Raw genomic sequence first — 22,013 nt, 5'->3', positions numbered from 1 at the left:
ACCCCACTGGGAGGGGACTGGGCTGTACTGGTTTGTACTGGGAGGGTCACTGGTCCCAACTGGGAGCCCTGGGTGGTTACTGGGGGTCACTGGGAGGTCACTGGGGGTCACTGGTCTGAACTGGGAGCCCTGGGAGGTCACTGGAGGTCACTGGGAGGTCACTGGTTTGTACTGGGAGGTCACTGGGGGTTACTGGTCCCAACTGGTTTGTACTGGGAGCCCTGGGAGGTCACTGGGGGTCACTGGGAGGTCACTGGTTTGTACTGGGAAGTCACTGGAGGTCACTGGGAAGTCACTGAGGGTCACTGGTTTGTACTGGGAGGTCAGTGGGAGGTAACTGGTCCAAACTGGTTTGTACTGGGAGCCCTGGGTGGTTAGTGGGGGTCACTGGAGGTCACTGGAGGTCACTGGTTTGTACTGGGAGGTCACTAGGGGTCACTGGGAGGTCACTGGGAGGTCACTGGGAGGTCACTGGTCCCAACTGGTTTGTACTGGTCCGCACTGGTCGCCCCGGGGCCCACAGCGCCCCTTCCGGCCGAAGCCACGCGGTCGCCACGGCAACGCCAAGCCCCGCCCCCCGCGCGCTCCCATTGGCCAAAAGTTGCGGCGCGCTCTCCCATTGGCCGCCTTTCGCCACGCCCTCCTCTTTAACCAATCAAACCGCGCAAAGTGAGGGGGGGCGCACCTGCGCGACCAATCAGCGAGCGCCGCTTCCAACCCGCCAGGCGCGGCAGCCAATAGCGGCGCGGGGGGGGCGTGGCCCGGCGGTACCTGGCGGGGCCGGTGGGCGGGGCTTGGCGGGGCGGGGCCGGTGGGCGGGGCCGGTGGGCGGGGCCGGGCGCGCGCACCTGGCGCGGGGCGGCGGCGCCATGGCGGGAGCGGAGCGGGACCGGGAACGGGAACGGGAACGGGACCGGGACCGGGACCGGGACCGGGACCGGGACCGGGACCGGGAACGGGAACGGGAACGGGAACGGGAACCGGAACCGGGACAGCCCCGGGCACAGCCCCCGCTCCTCCTCCTCCTCCTGCTGCTCGGGGGGCTCGGTGAGCGCGGCGGGAATTGGGGAGGGGGCGGCGGAACCGGAATTGGGGAGGGGGGAGGGGAACCGGGAACCGGGAACCGGGGGGAATTGAGGAGGGGGTCCGGGATTTTGGGGGGAATTGGGGAGGGGAACCGGGAGGAGAGGCGGGAAATGAGGAGGGGGCTCCGGGATTTGGGGGGGGATTGAGGACGGGCTCCGGGAATTGGGGAGGGGGCGGGGGAAGAGGAATTGGGGAGGGGGGAGGGGCGGGAATTGGGGAGGGAGCTCCGGGAACCGGGAACCGGGAGGGGGACGGGAATTGGGGAGGGGGCGCCGGGAACTGGGGGGCAATTGAGGAGGGGGCTCCGAGATTTGTGGGGGGAATTGGGGAGGGGGTCGGGGAACCGGGAACCGGGGGGGGGGGGGGCGGGAATTGGGAAGGGGAGAGCGGGACCGAGGGGAATTGAGGAGGGGGCTCCGGGAACCGGGAACCGGGGGAGGGGAGAGAATTGAGGAGGGGGCTCAGGGATTTGGGGGGAATTGGGGAGGGGAGAGCGGAACCGGAATTGAGGAGGGGGCTCCGGGAACCGGGAGCGGCGGTGGGGGCGGGGGCACCTTCCTGTCCTGTCCATTGTGTTCCAGAGTCCCGGGATTAACCCGATCCCGCCTGGGCTGGGCCCGGCTGAGGCGGGATTAACCAAACCCGCTTGGTTTGCACCCAAAACGGGTCGGGATTAACCAAACCCCCCTTTATTTGTACCCAAAACAAATCGGGATTAACTTAAACCCGATTTATTTGGACCCAAAATGGGTTGGAATTAACCCAAACCCACTTTATTTGTACCCAAAACAAATCGGGATTAACCAAACCCGCTTGGTTTGAACCCAAAACGGGTCGGGGTTTACCCAAACCCGATTTATTTGGACCCAAAACAGGTCGGGATTAACCAAACCCGCTTCATTTGGACCCAAAACGGGTCGGGATTAACCCAACCCCGATTTATTTGGACCCAAAACGGGTTGGAATTAACCCAAACCCGCTTTATTTGGACCCAAAATGGGTCGGGATTTACCCAAACCCACTTTATTTGTACCCAAAACAAATCGGGATTAACCCAAAGCCGCTTTATTTGGACCTCAAACAAGTCGGGATTAACCCAAACCTGCTTTATTTGGACCCAAAACAAATAGTGATTAACCCAAACCCGATTTATTTGGACCCCAAATGGGTTGGAATTAACTTAAACCCGCTTTATTTGGACCCAAAACGGGTCGGTATTAACCCAGCTTCGATTTATTTGGACCCAAAATAAATCGGGATTAACCCGGTCCTGGTTTATTTGGACCCAAACCGGGTTATTTACCCCCCAAATCCCAATTTCCCCCCCCCAAAATCCCGATTTCCCCCCCCTAAATCCCGATTTTCCCGGCCGGTTTCGCTTGGCAGCGGCCCCGGGGTGCAAAGGTGGCGCGGGAGGGTGGCGGCCCGGGGACATTCCCGGTGACAATCCCGGTGACATTCCCGCTGGGAATGAGTCACCGGCGCCAAACGCGGCACCGGGAATGTCCCCGCGCCGGGAGGGGACACGGAGGGGACACGGAGGGGACACGGGGGGGACACGGAGGGGACACGGGCGTGTCCCGCAGGCGCAGAGCTCGGGGAGTTGCGACATTCTCGGCCGGTTTCCTGTGAAACTGGGAAAGAGCTGGGCAGGAACTGGGAGAGAGCAGGGCAGGAACTGGGCAGGAACTGGACAGAAACTGAGAAAGAACTGGGGAATAACTAGGCAGAAACTGGGAAAATGCTGGGCAGAAATTGGGAAAGGACTGGGCAGAAACTGGGAAAGAACTGGGCAGAAACTGGGTAGAAACTGGGAAAGAGCTGGGGAATAACTGGGAAAGAACTGGGCAGAAACTGGGAAAGAATTGGGGAATAACTGGGCAGGAACTGGGAGAGAGCAGGGCAGAAACTGGGAAAGGACTGAGCAGAGAGTGAGAAAAAACTGGGAAAGAGCTGGGCAGAAACTGGGAGAAACTGGGAAAGAACTGGGCAGAAACTGAGCAGAAACTGGGAGAGAACTGGGGAGTAACTGGGAGAGAACTGGGAGAGAACTGGGCAGGAACTGGGAAAGAACTGGGAAAATGCTGGGCAGAAACTGGGAAAGAACTGGGGAATAACTGGGAAAGGACTGGGCAGAAACTGGGAAGGAACTGGGAAGAAACTGGGTAGAAGCTGGGGAATAACTGGGCAGAAACTGGGAATGAACTGGGCAGGAACTGGGACAGAGCCGGGCAGGGCGGGAGGTGGCCGGACGGGATTTTCCGGCTCCCGGTGGCCGCTCCCGGTGTCCCTGCCCGGGGCTCCCGGTGACCTCCCGGGGCTCCCGGTGACCTCCCGGTGCTGTCCCGGGGCTCCCGGTGACCTCCCGGCCCCGCTGTCCCTCCAGCCGCGCTGGGCACAGCCCAGGTGACCTCGGAGGACCAGGAAGTGCCGGAACACAAACGTGAGTGTCCCCGGTGTCCCCGGTGTCCCCGGGTGTCCCCGGTGTCACCGGCCCCGGGGCCATCCCCAACCCGGGCTGGGGGCTCCACCCGGGGAGGTTTGGGTGGTCCCGGTTTTGGGGTGATCCCGGTTTTGGGTGGTGCCAGAACCGATCCCGGTTCTGACCCAGTCCCGGTGCCGGTTCTTCCCCGGTGCTGGTGCTGGTTTTGACCCACGCCTGGCGCCGGTTCTGCCCCAGTGCCGGTGCCGATTCTGCCCCACTCCCGGTGCCGGTTCTTCCCCAGTGCCGGTTCTGACCCGGTGCCGGTTCTGACTCGCTCCCGGTGCCGGTTCTGCCCCAGTGCCGGTGCCGGTTCTGCCCCGCTCCCGGTGCCGGTTCTGACCCGGTCCCGGTGCCGGTTCTGAACGGTCCCGGTGCCGGTTCTGCCCCAGTGCCGGTGCCGGTTCTGAACAGTCCCGGTGCCGGTTCTGAACGGTCCCGGTGCCGGTTCTGACCCGGTCCCCATCCCAGTGCCGGTTCTGACCCGCTCCCGGTGGCAGTTCTGCCCCGGTGCTGGTCCTGCCCCGGTGCCAGTGCCGGTCCTGCCCGGTCCCGGTGCCGGTTCTGCCCCGGTCCCGGTGCCGGTTCTGACCAGTCCCGGTGCCGGTTCTGCTCCTCTCCCGGTGCCGGTTCTGCTCGGTGCCGGTTCTGCTCGGTGCCGGTGCCGGTTCTGACCGTTCCCGGTGCCGGTTCTGACTGTTCCCGGTGCCGGTTCTGCCCGGTCCCGGTGCCGGTTCTGACCGGTCCCGGTGCCGGTTTTGACCCGCTCCCGGTGCCGGTTCTGCCCCGGTGCCGGTTCTGCCCGCTCCCGGAGCCGGTTCTGACCAGTCCCGGTGCCGGTTCTGCCCTGGTGCCGGTCCTGCCCCGTTCCCGGTGCCGGTTCTGCCCCACTCCCGGTGCCGGTTCTTCCCCAGTGCCGGTTCTGACCCGGTGCCGGTTCTGACTCGCTCCCGGTGCCGGTTCTGCCCGGTGCCGGTTCTGACCCGGTGCCGGTTCTGACCCGGTGCCGGTTCTGCCCGGTGCCGTTGTGCCCGCAGCCGTGTCTCTGCGCTGCGCCGCGTTCCGCTCCGGCTCCAGCAGCGCCCGGATCGAGTGGAAGTTCCAGAGGGGCTCGAGCCTGGTGCTGATCTACTACGGGGGGGAGCTCACAGGTGAGGGACATTTGGGGACATCTGGGGACATTTGGGGACATCGGGGGACATTTGGGGACATTGGGGAGGTCCTGAGCCCGTGGGGACGTTTTGGGGGGGTCCCAAAGCCCGTGGGGCCATCGGGGGTGTCCCTGTGGGGTGTCCCCCAGAACCATACCAGGGTGTCCCTGTGGGGCCGTAGGGTGTCCCCTCAGTGTCCCCATGGTGTCCCCTGGGTGTCCCTGCCATGTCCCACTCGGTGTCCCCCAGAGCCATTCCAGGGTGTCCCTGTGGGGCTGTGGGGTGTCCCTGTGGGGCTGTGGGATGTCCCCTGGGTGTCCCCGCGGTGTCCCCGCCATGTCCCCACGGTGTCCCCCAGAGCCATTCCAGGGTGTCCCTGTGGGGCTGTGGGGGTGTCCCTGTGGTGTCCCCTGGGTGTCACAGCCCTGTGTCCCCCAGAGCTGTACTGAGGTGTCCCTGTGGGGCTGTGGAGTGTCCCCTGGGTGTCCCCGCGGTGTCCCCACCATGTCCCCACGGTGTCCCTCCCCCAGAGCCGTACCGGGACCGTGTCCAGTTCTCGCCCACGTCCATCCGGTTCCAGTCGGTGACGCGGGAGGACAGCGGCAAATACATCTGCGAGGTGGTGGCCGATGGCAGCCACATCGCCAAGTCCGAGGTCAACCTCATCGTGCAAGGTGAGGCCACCTGTCCCCAGCCCTGGCCTTGTCCCCTGTCCCCAGCCCTGGCCTTGTCCCCTGTCCCCAGCCCTGGCATTGTCCCCTGTCCCCAACCCTGGCCTTGTCCCCATTCCTGGGGTGGCTCTGGGCTGGGCTGGGCACTGTCATTGTCCCCGGGGTGTCTCTGGGCGGTGCCACCCCCGTCCCTGTCCCATGTCACGGTGCCACCTCTGTCTCTTTCCCGTGTCACGGTGCCACCGTGGTCCCTGTCCTGTGTCCTGGTGCCATCCCTGTCCCTGTCCCATGTCATGGTGCCACCCCTGTCCCTGGCAGTGACTCAGGGTAGTTCCACCCCTGTCCCTGTTCTGTGTCCTGGTGCCATCCCTGTCCCCATCCCTGTCCCATGTCCTGTGTCACGGTGCCACCCCTGTCCCACATCCCAGTGCCACCCCTGTCCCGTGTCCTGGTGCCACCCCTGTCCCTGTCCCATGTCATGGTGCCACCCCTGTCCCTGGCAGTGACTCAGGTCAGTGTCACCCCTGTCCCGTGTCCCGGTGCCACCCCTGTCCCGTGTCCCTGTCCCGGTGCCACCCCTGTGCCACATCCCGGTGCCACCCCTGTCCCTGTCCCGGTGCCACCCCTGTCCCTGTCCCAGTGCCACCCCTGTCCCTGTCCCGGTGCCACCCCTGTGCCACATCCCCGTGTCCCGCTGTCCCGCAGTGCCCCCGGGGAAGCCGCTGGCGCACGTGCCCAGCTCGGCCACGGTGGGGGCGCGGGCGGTGCTGCGCTGCTCGGAGGCGCAGGGCTCGCCCCCGCCCACCTTCCGCTGGTACAAGGATGGCACCGAGCTGCCCACGGACCCCCGGGCCAGCCCCGCCTTCCGCAACTCCTCCTACAGCCTGGACCCCCGCTCCGGGGAGCTGGTCAGTGCCAGGGGCAGTGCCCGGGGGGCTGGGCAGTGCCAGGGTGGGCAGGGACAGGGTGGGCAGTGCCAGGGGGAGATGGGCAGTGGGGCAGTGCCATGGGGAGATGGGCAGTGCCAGGGGGAGATGGGCAGTGGGGCAGTGCCAGGGGGAGATGGGCAGTGCCAGGGGGAGCTGGTCAGTGGGGCAGTGCCCGGGGGGCTGGTCAGTGCCAGGGTGGGCAGTACCAGGGGGAGATGGTCAGTGCCAGGGGGAGATGGGCAGTGCCCGGGGCCGGGACAGGGGGAGATGGGCAGTGCATGGGGAGCTGGTCAGTGGGGCAGTGCCATGGGGAGATGGGCAGTGCCCGGGGGAGATGGGCAGTGCATGGGGAGCTGGTCAGTGGGGCAGTGCCATGGGGAGATGGGCAGTGGGGCAGTGCCCGGGGGTGATGGGCAGTGCCCGGGGCTGGGACAGGGTGGGCAGTGCCAGGGGGAGATGGGCAGTGGGGCAGTGCCATGGGGAGATGGGCAATGGGGCAGTGCCAGGGGGAGATGGGCAGTGTGGGGGAACGGGCAGTGCCACCTCCTGCCCCTGCCTCTCCACATTTTCCTGCCCTTTTCCCTCTTTTCCTCCCCTTTTCCCTCTTTTCCTCCCCTTTTCCTGCCCCCATTTCTCTCCTTCCCCCCTCCCCATTTTCTCCCGTTTCCCCCATTTCTCTCCCCATTTCCCCTCCATTCCTCCCCATTTTCCCTACATTTTTCCCCATTTTCCGTATATATTCTCCTGCATTTTATCCTATTTCCCTCCCTTTTTCCCCCCATTTTTCCTGTTTTCCCTCCCATTTCCATTCCCACTTACCCCCATTTTTCCCCCCATTTCCCCCCATTTTTCTCCATTCCCCCCATTTCTCCTCCATTTTTACCCAATTTTCCCCCGTTTTTCCCCATTTTTCCCGTTTTTCCCAATCCCTGCCCACTCCAGGTCTTTGATCCCGTGGGGGGGTGGGACACGGGCGATTATCACTGTGAGGCCTCCAACAACGTGGGCAGCCCCCAGAAATCCGACGTGTTCCGCATGGAAGCCAGTAAGGAGCGACCCCCATCCCAGTCCTGATCCTGATCCTGATCCTGATCCAAATCCTGATCCCAATCCCCATCCCAATCCCGATCCTGACCCCGATCCAAATCCCAATCCCCATCCCGATCCAAATCCCGATTCCCCATCCCAATCCTGCAGGATCCTGATCCCAATCCCCATCCCCATCCCTACCCAAATCCCGCAGGATCCCTCAATCCCATGGGATCCCTCCTGATCCCACCTGATCTTGTGAGATCCCCCAATCCCACGGGATCCCCCCAATCCCATTGGATCCCCCCAATCCCACAGGATCCCCCCAGTGCCACGGGATCCCCCCAAGACCACAGGATCCCCCAATGCCCTGGGATCCTCCCAAACCCATGGGATTCCCCATATCCCATGGGATCCCCCCTGATCCGGCGGGATCCCCCGATCCCTCCCAATCCCATGGGATCCCCCCAAACACACAGGATCCCCCCCAAACGCATGGGATCCCCCCAATCCTACAGGATCTCCCCAAACCCACGGGATCGCCCAATCCCACAGGATCCCCCCGATTCCCCTAATCCCTTGGGATCCCCCCCAATCCCACGGGATCCCCCAGATCCCCCCAAACCCACAGGATCCCCCCAAACCCACGTGATCCCCTGATCCCCCCTAATCCAGTGGGATCCCCCCAAACCCATGGGATCCCCCAGATCCCCCAATACCACAGGATCTCCCCGATCCCATGGGATCCCCCCAAACCCATGGGATCCCCCAGATCCCCCCAATACCACAGGATCTCCCCAATCCCATGGGATCTCCCCAAACCCACAGGATCCCCCCAAACCCATGGGATCCCCCATGTCCCCTCAATCCCACGGGATCCCCCCGCTTGCCCCAGTCCCATGGGATCCCCCAATCCCGTGGGATCCCCCCGATCCCACGGGATCCCCCCTGATCCCCCTGATCCCCGGCCCCGCTCTCCGCGCAGGCGAGGTGAACGTGGGCGGTGTCGTGGCCGCCGTGGTGCTGCTGCTCCTGGTGCTGGCGCTCGCCGCCTTCGGCCTCTGGTTCGCCCACCGGCGCGGCTACTGCGGCAGTGAGCCACTGGGGGAACTGGGAGGGACTGGGGGGGACTGGGAGGGACTGGGGGGGACTGGGAGGGACTGGGACAGACTGGGAGGGACTGGGAGGGACTGGGAATGGACTGGGAGGGACTGGGAATGGACTGGGATGGACTGGGAATGGACTGGGAGGGACTGGGAGGGACTGGGATGGACTGGGAGGGAACTGGGATGGACTGGGAATGGACTGGGAGGGACTGGGGAGGGACTGGGAGGGACTGGGAGGGACTGGGAATGGACTGGGAGGGACTGGGGAGGGACTGGGAGGGACTGGGAGGGACTGGGGAGGGACTGGGAGGGACTGGGGGAACTGGGGGGGACTGGGAGGGAATGGGAGGGACTGGGAATGGACTGGGAGGGACTGGGAGGGACTGGGAGGGAATGGGAGGAATGGGAATGGACTGGGATGGGACTGGGGGGGACTGGGAGGGACTGGGGATGGACTGGGAGGGACTGGGGGGGACTGGGAGGGACTGGGGATGGACTGGGGGGGACTGGGATGGGACTGGGAGGGAATGGGAGGGAATGGGAATGGACTGGGAGGGACTGGGATGGGACTGGGATGGGACTGGGAATGGACTGGGAGAGGGTGGGAGAGGCTGGGAGGGAATGGGAATGGACTGGGAGGAACTGGGATGGGACTGGGAGGGACTGGGAATGGACTGGGAGGGACTGGGATGGGACTGGGAGGGACTGGGGGGGACTGGGATGGGACTGGGGGGGACTGGGAGGGACTGGGGATGGACTGGGGGGGACTGGGATGGGACTGGGAGGGAATGGGAGGGAATGGGAATGGACTGGGAGGGACTGGGATGGGACTGGGATGGGACTGGGAATGGACTGGGAGAGGGTGGGAGAGGCTGGGAGGGAATGGGAATGGACTGGGAGGAACTGGGATGGGACTGGGAGGGACTGGGAATGGACTGGGAGGGACTGGGATGGGACTGGGAGGGACTGGGGGGGACTGGGATGGGACTGGGAGGGACTGGGAGGGACTGGGGGGGACTGGGAGGGAATGGGAGGGACTGGGAATGGACTGGGAGGGAACGGGAAGGGACTGGGATGAACTGGGATGGGACTGGGAATGGACTGGGAGGGACTGGGATGGGACTGGGAGGAAATGGGAATGGACTGGGATAGGACTGGGAGGCACTGGGAGGGACTGGGAGGGAATGGGAGGGAATGGGAATGGACTGGGAGGCACTGGGAGGGACTGGGAATGGCACACCCGTGTCCCTGCGTGTGTCCCCCTGGTGTCCCCCTGTGTCCCCTCCCCCCCGACCCTCTCCTTTCCCTTTTTTCCAGAAAAAACAGAGTGAGTGACACCGGAGCCACCTCCTCCTCCTCCTCCTGGTGACCCCACCCCCGTGCCACCCCCGTGCCACCCCCGTGCCACCCCGCTGTGTCCCTCGGGTGTCCCCGGGTGGGGACAGAGGGGACAGGGGGGGTGGCACTGTCCCAAACGTGTCCCATGTCCCCACAGTGCCGGCGGCAAGAAGGTGATCTACAGCCAGCCCTCGCGGCGCAGCGAGGTGAGGACACCTCGGGGACACCTCGGGGACACCTCGGGGACACCTCGGGGACACCACTGGGACCTGGCGGGGACACCCCAGTGGCAGGGGGACACCCCGGTGTCCTCAGTGTCCCTTGGCAGGAGGGTCCTGGGGGGTGGTGGGGGGGATGGTGTCACCTGCGATGTCCCCGGTGATGTCCCCATGGATGTCACCATGTCTCCGTTGATGTCACTGTGTCCCCACTGGTGTCACCATGTCTCCATTGATGGTCCTTTGTCCCCATGGATGTCACCGTGTCCCCATTGATGTCCCCATTGGTGTCACTATGTCCCCATTGATGGTCCTGTGTCCCCAGTGATGTCCCTGTTGGTGTCACCGTGTCCCCAGTGATGTCCCCAGTGATGTCACCGTGTCCCTGTTAATGTCCCCAGTGTCCCTGGGGATGGTGGTGGAGGCTCTTTGTGTCCCCATTGATGTCCCCATTAATGTCCCCATGGATGTCCCTGCCAATGTCCCATCACTGTCCCCATTGCTGTCCCCATTGCTGTCCCCATGGATGTCCTGTCCCTATCCCCATCAATGTCCCCATGGATGTCCCCATGTCCCCATTGCTGCCACATGGCTGTCCCTGTCCCCATGTCCCTACCACTGTCCCCATGTCCCCGTGTCCCCATGTCCCCATCACTGTCCCCATAGATGTCCCCATGGCTGTCCCCATGGCTGTCCCCATGTCCCCATGGCTGTCCTTGTCCCTGTGTCCCCATCCCTGTCCCCATGTCCCCATCCCTGTCCCCATGGCTGTCCTCATCCTGTCCCCATGGCTGTCCCCATGGCTGTCCTTGTCCCTGTGTCCCCATTGCTGTCCCCGTGTCCCCATCACTGTCCCCATGGCTGTCCTTGTCCCCGTGTCCCATCACTGTCCCCATAGATGTCCCCATGGCTGTCCCCATGTCCCCATATCCCCATCCCTGTCCCCATGGTTGTCTTTGTCACCATGTCCCCATCCCTGTCCCCATGTCCCCATGGCTGTCCCCATGTCCCCATCCCTGTCCCCATGTCCCCATCTTGTCCCCATAGATGTCCCCATCACTGTCCCCATGTCCCCATGTCCCCATGGCTGTCCCCATGGCTGTCCCCATGGCTGTCCTTGTCCCCGTGTCCCATCCCTGTCCCCATGTCCCCATGGCTGTCCCCATGTCCCATCCCTGTCCCCATGTCCCCGCAGGGCGAGTTCAAGCAAACCTCCTCCTTCCTGGTGTGAAGTCGCCTCCGGCCCCGATTCCCGGAATTCCAGCGGATTTGGGGAATTCCACAAGAATTTCGGAATTCCAGCAGGATTTTGGGAATTCCCGTGGGATTTTAGGAGTTCCGTGGGGTTTGGGGAATTCTGTGGCATTTTGGGAATTCCTGCGGGGTTTTGGGAATTCCTGCGGGATTTGGGGAATTCCTGTGGAATTTTGGGGAATTCCAGCGGGATTTTTGGAATTCCGTGGGATTTTAGGAGTTCCGTGGGAATCTGGGGAATTCCTGCGGGATTTGGGGAATCCCAGTGGGATTTTGGGGAATTCTTGCAGGATTTTGGGGAATCCCAGTGGGATTTTTGGAATTCCAGCAGGATTTTGGGAATTCCAGCGGGATTTTGGGAATTCTCGCAGGATTTTCGCCGCGTTTTTTTTTAAAGCCTCACCGGTGCCTTCGCCGCCGCTGCCTCTGGAGCTTGGGGGGGTCCCCATGTCCCCTCTTTGTCCCCTCTTTGTCCCCCTCATTGTCCCCCCCCTTGTCCCCATTTTTGTCCCCCCTTTGTCCCCTCCCCTCGTTTCCCCTTTGTCCCCCCCCATTGTCCCTCCCTGTCCCCTCTGTGTCCCCGGGGGGCTCGGGGAGGGGGTGGGGCAGGTGCCACCACCTGGGGACACGTGTCCCCTCACTGGTCCCAGTGACCCCCCCGGACTGGGAGCGTTGGGGGGGGTACTGGAAATAAACCTGTGTCCTTTAGCTGGCCTGGTGACACTGGGGGGACACTGGGGGGGACACCAGGGACACTGGGGGGACACTGTGAGGGTCTCTGGGGACATTGGGGGGACCCTGGGGACATTGGGGGGACACTGTGAGGGTCTCTGGGGACTTTAAAGGGACATTGGGGGGACATTGGGAGGTCCCTGGGGACACTGGGGGCACGTTGAGTGGGTCCCTTGGCACATTGGGGACATTGAGGGGACATTGTGGGGTCCCTGGGGACATTGAAAAGATATTGGGGACATCGTGGGGACATCCGGGGGACCCTGGGGGCTGAAGGAGACCCTGAGAGACGCTGGGGGGGCACCCTGGTGACATTGGGGGACACTTTGGGGGGCATTTGGGGGACATCAGGGGGGTCCCTGGGGGTGAGGGGACATCGGGGGACGCCGTGGGGACACTGGGGACACCCCCCACCATCGACGTCACCTTTATTGAACTCCTGCCCCTCCCCCGCCGCCCCCCCAAACCGAGCTCGGACCCCCCGGGGGGGGGGAGGGGCGGCTTTGGGGGGTCCCGGGGGGGGTCCCGCTCCTTCCTCATTACTGACACCTTTAATTAGTGGCACTAATTAGCCCCGGCGCGGGGGGGCCGCGTTAATTGCGGGGTCTACGTTAAGCAGCAGCGACGGGCGGGGTGGGGGAGGGGACCCCGGCCCGGGTGGGGGGAGGGGACACGGTGGGACACGGTGGGACACGGTGGGCGATTATCGGTGACACCCCGGGGGGACCCCCCGACACTGCCCGGAGTGGGGGGGGGACAGGGGAGGGGGTCCAGCGCTCGTGGGGGGGTTGGGAGGGTCTCCTGCCTCAGTTTCCCCTGGCAGGGTGGGGAGCAGCGGCGCCCTGGGGGCTGGTGGCACCTCCAGGGCTTGGTGACACTTCAGGGGTGGTGGCACCTCCAGGGCTTGGTGGCAATTCTAGGCATTGGTGGCACTTTGGGGCTGGTGGCACCTCCAGGGCCTGGTGCCATCTTAGGGCTCGTGGCACCTTCAGGGCTTGGTGACATCTCCAGCAGTTGGTGGCACTTTGAAGCTGGTGGCACCTCCAGGGCTTGGTGACACCTGCAGATGGTGGCACTTCCAGGGTTTAGTGACAATTCCAGGCGTTGGTGGCACCTCCAGGCATTGGTGGAATCTTGGCTGGTGGCTCTTCTGGGCGTTGGTGACACTTTTAGAGACTTTTAGGTGGCACCTCGGGGCTGGTGGCACTTCCAGATGTTGGTGACACTTCCAGGCATTGGTGGCACTTTGGGGCTGGTGGCATCTCCAAGCGTTGGTGTCACCTCCAGGGGTTGGTGACACCACCAGGGGTTGGTGACACCACCAGGGTTGGTGGCACCTCCAGGCATTGGTGACATTTTAGGACTTGTGGCAGCTCCAGACATTTGTGTCCCCTTGGGGCTGGTGACACTTCCAAATTTGGTGACACTTTGAGACTGGTGACACCTTCAGGCATTGGTGACACCTCCAGACTTGATGACACCTCCAGCGCTGGTGACACCTCCAGATGTTGGTGTCCCTTTGGGGTTGGTGGCACCTCCAGTGCTGGTGACACCCCAGTTGTTGGTGTCCCTTTGGGGCTGGTGACACCTCCAGTTGTTGGTGTCCCTCCAGTACCTCCAGACACGGCCACACCTCCACCATCCGCCGCCACCGCCTTGCTCCGGTGCCACTGGGGGCCGGTGCCACCTCTCGCCCTCGTGTCACCCTGGGGCTGATGTCACCTCAGTGCCAATGTCACCCCGGTGCTGATGTCACCCTGGTGTCTGTGTCACCCCAATGCTGATGTCACCCCTGTGCCAACGTCACCCTGATGACAATGTCACCCCAATGCCGATGTCACCCCAGTGCCGACATCACCCTGGTGCTGACGTCACCCTGATGACGATGTCACCCTGATGATGACGTTACCCCAGTGCTGATGTCACCTTGATGACAATGTCACCCCGGTGCTGACGTCACCCCGGTGCCGATGTCACCCCGATGTCGATGTCACCCCGGTGCCGATGTCACCTTGATGACGACGTCACCCTGGTGCCGACGTCACCCCGGTGATGACATCACCCTGGTGCCGACGTCACCCTGGTGGTGACATCACCCCGATGACGACATCACTGTGGTGCTGACGTCACCTTGATGACAATGTCACCCCGGTACCGACATCACCCCGGTGATGACATCACCCCGATGACGACGTCACCGCGGTGCTGACGTCACCTTGATGACAATGTCACCCCGGTGCTGACATCACCCCAATGACAACGCCACCCCGGTGCCGACGTCACCCTGATGCCGATGTCACCCCAATGACGACGCCACCGCGGTGCCGACGTCACCTCCGTGTCCCCCTCAGACGTTGCTGATGCGGACGCTGAGCGGGGCCCCCTCCCCGTCCCGCTCCGCCTCCCGCAGCGACTCCTCCAGCTTGACCTTCTCGGGGTCCCCGAAGCGGACGGCCTCGTGGTGACAGCAGGGCGCCGCCACCTTGACCACGCGGTCGAAGAGGCTGAAGTCGGCCACGTACTTGCCGCTGGCCGACAGCGAGATGGCCGGCGTGAACTCGTAGCCCCACAGGATCTCCTCGGGCAGGTAGGACGTGCGCACCTGGCACGTGGCGCTGGTGGACTCCACGGTGCCGCTCAGGATGACCACCAGCTCGAAGTCGCCGTCCCCCGAGCGCAGGGACACGTCCCGCAGCGGGCTGGCCTCGTCCACCACGTGGTAGAAGGTCAGCGGCAGGATGAGGAAGGGGCTGTCCGAGGACGTGTCCACCTGGAAGTCCACGTTGAGCTGGTTGAGCCGGACGCTCTCGCCCTCCTTGGTGAGGTGGGTCTGCAGCAGCTTCCCGGTGACCTGGCAGCCGATCAGGAGGCTCTTCCTCATGTTGGCCACGCGGATCATCAGGCAGGTCTTGCCGTCGTGCTGCGCCACCACGGCGTTCTGGCTGAACTTGATGGTCTCGGCGCGCTTCTTGGGCCGCGCGATCTTGGCCAGGAAGGTGCCGGTGATGAAGATCTCCAGGATGGTGGTCAGCACCAGCTGGGTGATGAGCAGCACGATGGCCAGCGGGCACTCCTCGCTGATGTAGCGGAAGCCGTAGCCGATGGTGGTCTGCGACTCCAGGGAGAAGAGGAAGGCGCCGGTCAGCGTGTGCACCTGCATCACGCACGGCGTGTGGTTGGCGGGCGGCTCGAACTCCAGCAGGTCGCCGTGCGCCGCGGCCACCAGGTACCAGACCACGCCGAAGGCGAACCAGGTGCCGGCGAAGGTGGCGGAGAAGAGCAGGAGCTTGTAGCGCCACTGGAGGTCGATGAAGGTGGTCCACAGGTCCTTGAGGTACAGGAAGCGCTTGTCGGAGATGTGCTCCATGCGCACGTTGCTGCGGCCGTCCTTGGTCAGCACGCGGCGCCGCCGCAGCCCCGGCCCCATCAGCGGGCGGCTGTCGGTCTGCGTGGTCTGGCTGTAGTACACCTTGGTGGAGGACGTCATCTGCGGGGACACGGGGACACGTGAGGGACAGGTGAGGGACAGGTGGGGGACACATGGAGGACATCATCTGTGGGGACACGGGGACATGTGAGGGATATGAGGGACAGGTGGGGGACACATGGAGGAGGTAATCTCTGGGGACATGTGAGGGACATGTAAGAGACAGGTGGACAGGTGAGGGACACATGGAGAACATCATCTGGGGGGACACGGGGACACGTGAGGGACGGGTGAGGGACACATGGAGAATGTCATCTGCGGGGACACGGGGACACGTGAGAGACAGGTGAGGGACAGGTGAGGGACACATGGAGGAGGTCATCTGTGGGGACACGGGGACACGTGAGGGCCAGGTGAGGGCCAGGTGAGGGACACATGGAGAACGTCATCTGGGGGGACACGGGGACACGTGAGGGACAGGTGGAGAGGTGGGGGACAGGGGAGGGACAGGTGGGGGACAGGAGGAGGACACATTGAGGAGGTCATCTGTGGGGACACGTGAGGGACAGGTGAGGGACAGGCGGACAGGTGGGGGACACATGGAGGAGGTAATCTGTGGGGATACGGGGACACGTGAGGGATACGTGAGGGACAGGTGAGGGACAGGTGGAGAGAGGCATCTGCAGGGGATGCAGGGACACATGAGGGACAGGTGAGGGACACATGGAGGAGGTCATCTGCAGGGACATGGGGACATGTGAGGGACAGGTGGACAGGTGAGGGACAGGTGGAGGATGACACCGGTGGGGGAACCAGGGTGGGTCATCCCTGTGGCTGTGCATCCCCATTTCCCTTTGTCCATCCCTCTGTCCATCCTTCTGTCTGTCCTTCTGTCCATCCCCATGTCCCTCTGTCCCCAGGGACCCCACAATGTCCCCTCAATGTCCCCAGGGACACCCCCCAGTGTCCCCGGGGAACCCCCAATGCGCCAAGGGACCCGCTCTGTCCATCCCCATGTCCCTCCATCCCTCCACGTGCCACCCTGATCCCAAATCCCTCTGTGTCCCCCCCGTGTCCCCCCCGTGTCCCCCCTGTGTCCCCCCGTGTCCCCTGGCAGCTCCGGTGGCCGTGGAAGTGTCCCGGGCGTCCGGGAGGAAGAGGAAGGGGATGAATGGGAGGTGACAGGGACAAACGGCCGGGGGCAGCGCCAGGCACCTCCCCGGTGTCCCCGGTGTCCCCGGTGTCCCCGTGTCCCCATCCCAAAAAAGGCCCTTTCAGCCCCCGCCAGCCTCTGGCCCCGCCACCGTTTCCGCCGCGGAAGGGCAGCGTGCCGGGGACACGGGGACACGGGGACACCGGGGGGTGGTGGCACCACGGGGGGGGTCTCCTTGGAGCCCCATGTCCCCGTGCCAGCCTGGGGACACGAGTGGCACTGCCACCGTCCTGGCTGCGTGATGTCCCTGCACAGAGAAATGTCCTGGAAGGGGACGGTGGCAGCCGGGACAGAGGGGACATCGGTGTCCCCAAAGAGGGGACATGGAGCTGCTCCTTCCCCGATGGGCTCTTGGGGGTCCCTGGAGCCACCGTGTCCCCACAGAGCCACTGTGTCCCCAAAGCCACCGCCTGTCCTGGAGCTGCTGGGGGTCCCCAGAGCCCCCCATGTCCCCAGAACCCCTCATGTCCCCCAGGATCTGCTGTGTCCCCAAAGCCACCGCCTGTCCTGGAGCTGCTGGGGGTCCCCAGAGCTCCCCATGTCCCCAGAGCTACCAGCTGTCCCCAAAGCCATGCCGTGTCCTCAAGTTCCTGGGGTGCCAGGGGCCTCCCACGTCTCTGAAGTCACTGTGCCCCCCTAAAGGCCCCTCCATGTCCCCAAAGCCACCATGTCCCCAAAGCCACCGTGTCCCCAAAGCCACCGTGTCCCCAGCCCCCTGCTTTGGGGGTCTCTGCACACCCCTGCCCCCATCTGGGGTGGTCCCGACCCCCCTCTTTTGGGCCCTCCCCCCTTCTTTAGGCTCCTGACCAACCCCCACCCCCATTTTTGCTCTCCCCAGCCCCCTGCCCCCTTTTTGGGGGCCCCGCGTGCCCCCCGTGCCCCCCGGCCGTGCTCCGGTGGCCGGACACGGCTCGGGACAAGCCGCAGCTTGTTCCCGGTGCCCGCGGCACAACCGGTTACCCATTAACCCCCCACCCCCGACACCCCTCCCCGTGCCTCAGTTTCCCCTCGGGGAGTTCTGGTCACTTTGGGGGTCACCGCAGAGCCCCGGCCCTACATGTGGGGGGTGCGGGAGGATTGTGGGGGGGCCCCCAGGGACACGTCCCCGTTCCCCGCGTCCCGCTGGCACCGGCGGCGCGGGCACCGTTCCCACGCCACGGCGGTGCCAGGCGTGACCGGGCGCCCCGCCAGCCCCACCGCCCCCAAACTGGGGCGCGGGGCTGCTCCGTACTGGGGTAACTGGGATTTGGGGAGGGGGGCGCCCCTCTAGCCCCGCGGAGGGGTCCCCCAATTGAAGAGGGGGGCGCGGGGTGGGCGCGGCGGGGGTGGAGCGGGGGGTGGCGGTGGGGTGGCGGTGGCGGGGGGGGGACAGGGACGGGGACAGGGACAGTGGGGCCATTGTGCGGCCGGAGCCGAGGTTTCAATGGGGCTGGCGGGGGGACAAAGGCGCTTTCACGGAGCCCTCGTTAAGATGCAGAGCCCCGCGCGCCCGCCACCGCCAGCGCGGGGGTCCCGGGGGGCCCGCGACACCGCCGGGGCCGGCCCGGGGACAGGGACCCCCATGGTTACTGCCACCGAGGGGACAGGGACCCCCATGGTTAATGTCACCGAGGGGACAGGGGACCCCCATGGTTACTGTCACTGCCACCGAGGGGAGAGGGACCCCCATGGTTACTGTCACCGAGGGGACACAGGGACCCCCATGGTTACTGTCACTGCCACCGAGGGGACACAGGGACCCCAATGGTCACTGTCACTGTCACCTAGGGGACACAGGGACCCCCACTGTCACTGAGGGGACAGGGGACCCCCATGGTTACTGTCACTGCCACCCTGCAGCCGAGGGGACATGGGGACCCCCATGGTTACTGCCACCGAGGGAACACAGGAACCCTCACTGCCACCAAGGGGACAAGGGGACCCCCATGGTTAATGTCACTGCCACCGAGGGGACAGGGGACCCCCATGGTTACTGTCACTGCCATTGAGGGGACACAGGGACCCCCATGGTTACTGTCACTGCCACCGAGGGGACAGGGGACCCCCATGGTTACTGTCACTGTCACCTAGGGGATACAGGGACCCCCACTGTCACTGAGGGGACAGGGACCCCCAAGGTTACTGTCACCGAGGGGACAGGGGACCCCCATGCTTACTGCCACTGCCACCGAGGGGACAGGGGCCCCCATGGTCACTGTCACTGTCACCTAGGGGACGCAGGGACCCCCACTGTCACCGAGGGGACAGGGGACCCCCATGGTTACTGTCACTGCCACCGAGGGCACAAGGACCCCCCCCATTTTTTACTGTCACTGTCACCGAGGGGACAGGGGACCCCCATGGTTAATGCCACTGCCACCGAGGGGACACAGGGACCCCAATGGTCACTGTCACTGTCACCAACCAAGGGCCTGTGACACCGCCAGGGCCGCCCAGGGGACAGGGGACCCTCATGGTTACTGTCACTGCCACCGAGGGGGGCACAGGGACCCCCACCATCACCGAGGGGACATAGGGACCCCCACTGCCACCAAGGGGACACGGGGACCCCCATGGTTACTGTCACTGTCACCAACCAGGGGCCTGTGACACAGCCAGGGCTGCCAAGGGGACACAGGGATCCCCCCACTGCCACTGAGGGGACACAGGGACCCCCATGGTTAATGCCACTGTCACCACATGGGGCCCCCGTCACCCACCCCAATGTGGGTCAGAGGTCCCTGTCACTGTCACCGTCCCAGGGGTCCCCTGTCACTGTCAGTGCCACCATGAGGGTCCCAGGCCCCACTGTGTGTCCTGGGGCACCCCTGTCCCCCCCATGGCCCCCCTGGGGGTCCTGGGGGATGTCCCCCCTCCCCCCATGGTGACCACGGGGGTCCCGGAGGTCCCAGGGACCCCAAAGTGATATTAGAGACCCTAAAAGCCTTAGGTCACATCTGGGATAAACCACACCTGGGATAACACACACCCGGGATAAACCACACCCGGGATAACGCACACCCGGGATAAACCACATCCGGGATAAACCACACCAGGGATAAACCACACCTGGGATAAACCACACCTGGGATAATGCACACCCGGGATAAACCACACCTGGGATAAACCACACCTGGGATAATGCACATCCAGGATAACTCACACCCAGGATAACGCACATCTGGGATAACGCACACTCAGGATAAACCACACCTGGGATAATGCACACCTGGGATAATGCACATCCAGGATAATGCACACCCGGGATAACGCACATCTGGGATAAACCACACCTGGGATAACGCACACCCGGGATAACTCACACCCAGGATAACGCACACTCAGGATAACACACATCGGGATAACGCACACCCAGGATAATGCACATCCGGGATAACGCACACCCGGGATAACGTACATCCAGGATAAACCACACCCGGGATAAACCACAGCCGGGATAACACACACCCGGGATAATGCACACCCAGGATAATGCACACCCGGGATAAACCACACCTGGGATAATGCACATCCGGGATAACGCACATCTGGAATAATGCATAGCTGGGATAAACCACACCTGGGATAAACCACACCAGGGATAAACCACACCCGGGATAACGCACACCTAGTATAACACTCAGAATAACCCACGCCTGGGATAACACTCAGAATAACCCACACTTGGGATCACACTCAGAATAACCCACACCTGGGACATGGGGAGTCGCGGCCTCGTGGGGCGATGGTGACGCAGGGCTGTGGGGACAACGGGGGCGCAGTGCCACCATGGTGGGGAGGGGGGGACAAGGGGTCACGGGGCTCCCCTCTGCAGTGCCGGTGCCATCCCAACGCCACCGGCCAGTGCCCGCAGCCCTTGGGACCCCCCGGGAGGGGACGGGGGACCCCCGGTGCCCCCCCGGCCGCCCTTACCTTGCTGGGGGGGTCGCGGGTCCCACCGTGCTCAGCCCGGCCGGCTCCCCATGGGTTTTATGGCTCGGCGGGGCCGCGGCGACGGGACGGGCACCCCCCCCCCGCCGCAGAACCGGGAGGGGGGGGACCGGGGCGGGGAGGAGCCGCCGGGGGCGGGCCGGGGGTTAATGGGGTGGAAAAGGAGCCGGGTCACGTTACCGGGCACGGGGGGTGGGGGGCCCGGGGGACCCTGCCCGTGGGCACCGGCACCGCAATGGGGGTCCCGGTGGGGGCAGCGGGAGGGATGGGGGGGGATGTGGGCACTAGGACCGGCAGTGGGGACACCGGGAGGGCACCGGGGGGGTTGGGAAGGGTCTCCCGGGGAACCGGCACCAGCGCTGGGGGTCCCAGTGGGGGCACCAGGGCGCATGCAGGGGGTGTGCAGGCACGGGCACCGGCACCCGGGGTTCTGCGGGGTCCCCCGGGCAATGGGGGTCCCGGTGGGGGCACCTGGTGTTCGGGCAGGGTCTCCCGGGGAACCGGCACCGGCGCCGGGGGTCCCGGTGGGGGCACCGGGGGGGTTTGGGCAGGATCCCACGGACACCGGGACCAGCAGTGGGGACACTGAGGGGGCACCGGGGGGTTCGGGCAGGGTCCCGCGGGCACCGGGACCGGCGCCGGGGGTCCCGGTGTGGTGTCCAGGCATTGGCACCTGTCGTGGGGGTCACGGTGGGTCACCGGAGGGTCCCAGTGGTGATGTCCAGGCACCGGTACCGGCGCTGGGGGGTCCCGGCGGTGGCACCGGGCGGGGTCCCGCGCACCCTGGGGTGACACCGTTAACGGCGGGGTCCCGCCAAGGTCACCGGACACCGGCCCCGGGGTCACGGCAGCCGCGCACGGGGGTCCCGGGGATGTGACCCCAGCGGAGCATCCCCGTGCGGGGTCACGTGTGGGCATAGACCCCACTCCCCCACCCCGGGGGTGCCACTGAGGGGGTCGTGGGGCTGTGGGTGACTGGTCAGTGTGTCCGAGGAGTGTCCGTGGGTCCGCGTGTCCGTGGCAGCCCCACGCCAGGCCTGTCCGGCCGCTCCGGAGGCACAAAGAGCCTTTGTCCGCCCAGGGGGGGAGGGGAGGGGAGGGCGAGTGACCGCGGGGCCGGGGCTACCGGGGGGGGGGTGGGCAATGGAGGGGGACCCCTGGGCCAGCAATGGGGACTCCTGGGCTAGTGGGGAGATTGGGTAATGGGGAGGGGGCCTGGGCTAGTGCTGGGGACCCCTGGGCTAGTGCTGGGGACCCCTGGGCTAGCGAGGAGGGGCCTGGGCTAGTGCTGGGGACCCCTGGACTAGTGCTGGGGACCCCCGGGCTAGCGAAGGGGGGAGGGAGGGGCTGAGCCGGGGAGGGGCTGGGCTAATGACGGCCCCCCCCAGGCTAATTATGGGGAGGGGGCTAATCCGAGGGGGCTGGGCGAGCGAACGGCAGCCCCGGG

The 22,013-nt window shown here is 64.9% G+C and overlaps 2 protein-coding genes across 3 annotated transcripts; one reads left to right on the top strand and one right to left on the bottom strand.

Annotated features, from left to right (window-relative positions):
- The first annotated feature begins 831 nt into the window (after nucleotides 1–831).
- On the top strand, nucleotides 832–11,972 carry F11R (F11 receptor). Its single transcript, XM_072918360.1, has 11 exons — nucleotides 832–895; nucleotides 926–957; nucleotides 988–1,047; nucleotides 3,473–3,529; nucleotides 4,606–4,719; nucleotides 5,250–5,393; nucleotides 6,096–6,298; nucleotides 7,262–7,364; nucleotides 8,334–8,465; nucleotides 9,787–9,998; nucleotides 11,206–11,972. The coding sequence occupies exons 1-11, from the start codon at nucleotides 870–872 to the stop codon at nucleotides 11,239–11,241; spliced, it is 1,119 nt and encodes a 372-aa protein (XP_072774461.1). The 5' UTR covers nucleotides 832–869; the 3' UTR covers nucleotides 11,242–11,972.
- Nucleotides 11,973–12,525: 553 nt separating this feature from the next.
- Nucleotides 12,526–20,670, bottom strand: KCNJ10 (potassium inwardly rectifying channel subfamily J member 10). Of its 2 annotated transcripts, XR_012051910.1 has the most exons (3): nucleotides 20,549–20,670; nucleotides 12,892–15,483; nucleotides 12,526–12,855 (listed from the first exon to the last, which is right to left on the bottom strand). XR_012051910.1 is itself a non-coding variant. In XM_041721045.2 (2 exons), exon 2 carries the CDS (start codon nucleotides 15,481–15,483, stop codon nucleotides 14,344–14,346), a length of 1,140 nt encoding a protein of 379 aa, XP_041576979.1. In that variant the 5' UTR covers nucleotides 20,549–20,670; the 3' UTR covers nucleotides 12,526–14,343. The 2 variants fall into 2 exon arrangements, 1 of the variants encoding a protein (XP_041576979.1); XM_041721045.2 differs by having other exon boundaries at nucleotides 12,526–15,483.
- Between the last annotated feature and the right edge of the window lie 1,343 nt (nucleotides 20,671–22,013).

The sequence above is a fragment of the Taeniopygia guttata genome, chromosome 25 (assembly GCF_048771995.1).
Source record: "Taeniopygia guttata chromosome 25, bTaeGut7.mat, whole genome shotgun sequence".
NCBI lineage: Eukaryota > Metazoa > Chordata > Aves > Passeriformes > Estrildidae > Taeniopygia > Taeniopygia guttata.
Note: the sequence above shows the minus strand (reverse complement) of the source record. Positions and strands in the feature narration are given on the sequence as shown.

Coding starts and splice junctions, on each gene's coding strand:
- F11R (XM_072918360.1), top strand. CDS start 870: ATGGCGGGAGCGGAGCGGGACCGGGA. Junction 896..925: donor GGAGCGGAGCGGGACCGGGA/ACGGGAACGGGA, acceptor CCGGGACCGGGA/CCGGGACCGGGACCGGGACC. Junction 8,466..9,786: donor GCCACTGGGGGAACTGGGAG/GGACTGGGGGGG, acceptor AAACAGAGTGAG/TGACACCGGAGCCACCTCCT.
- KCNJ10 (XM_041721045.2), bottom strand. CDS start 15,483: ATGACGTCCTCCACCAAGGTGTACTACAGCCAGACCACGCAGACCGAC.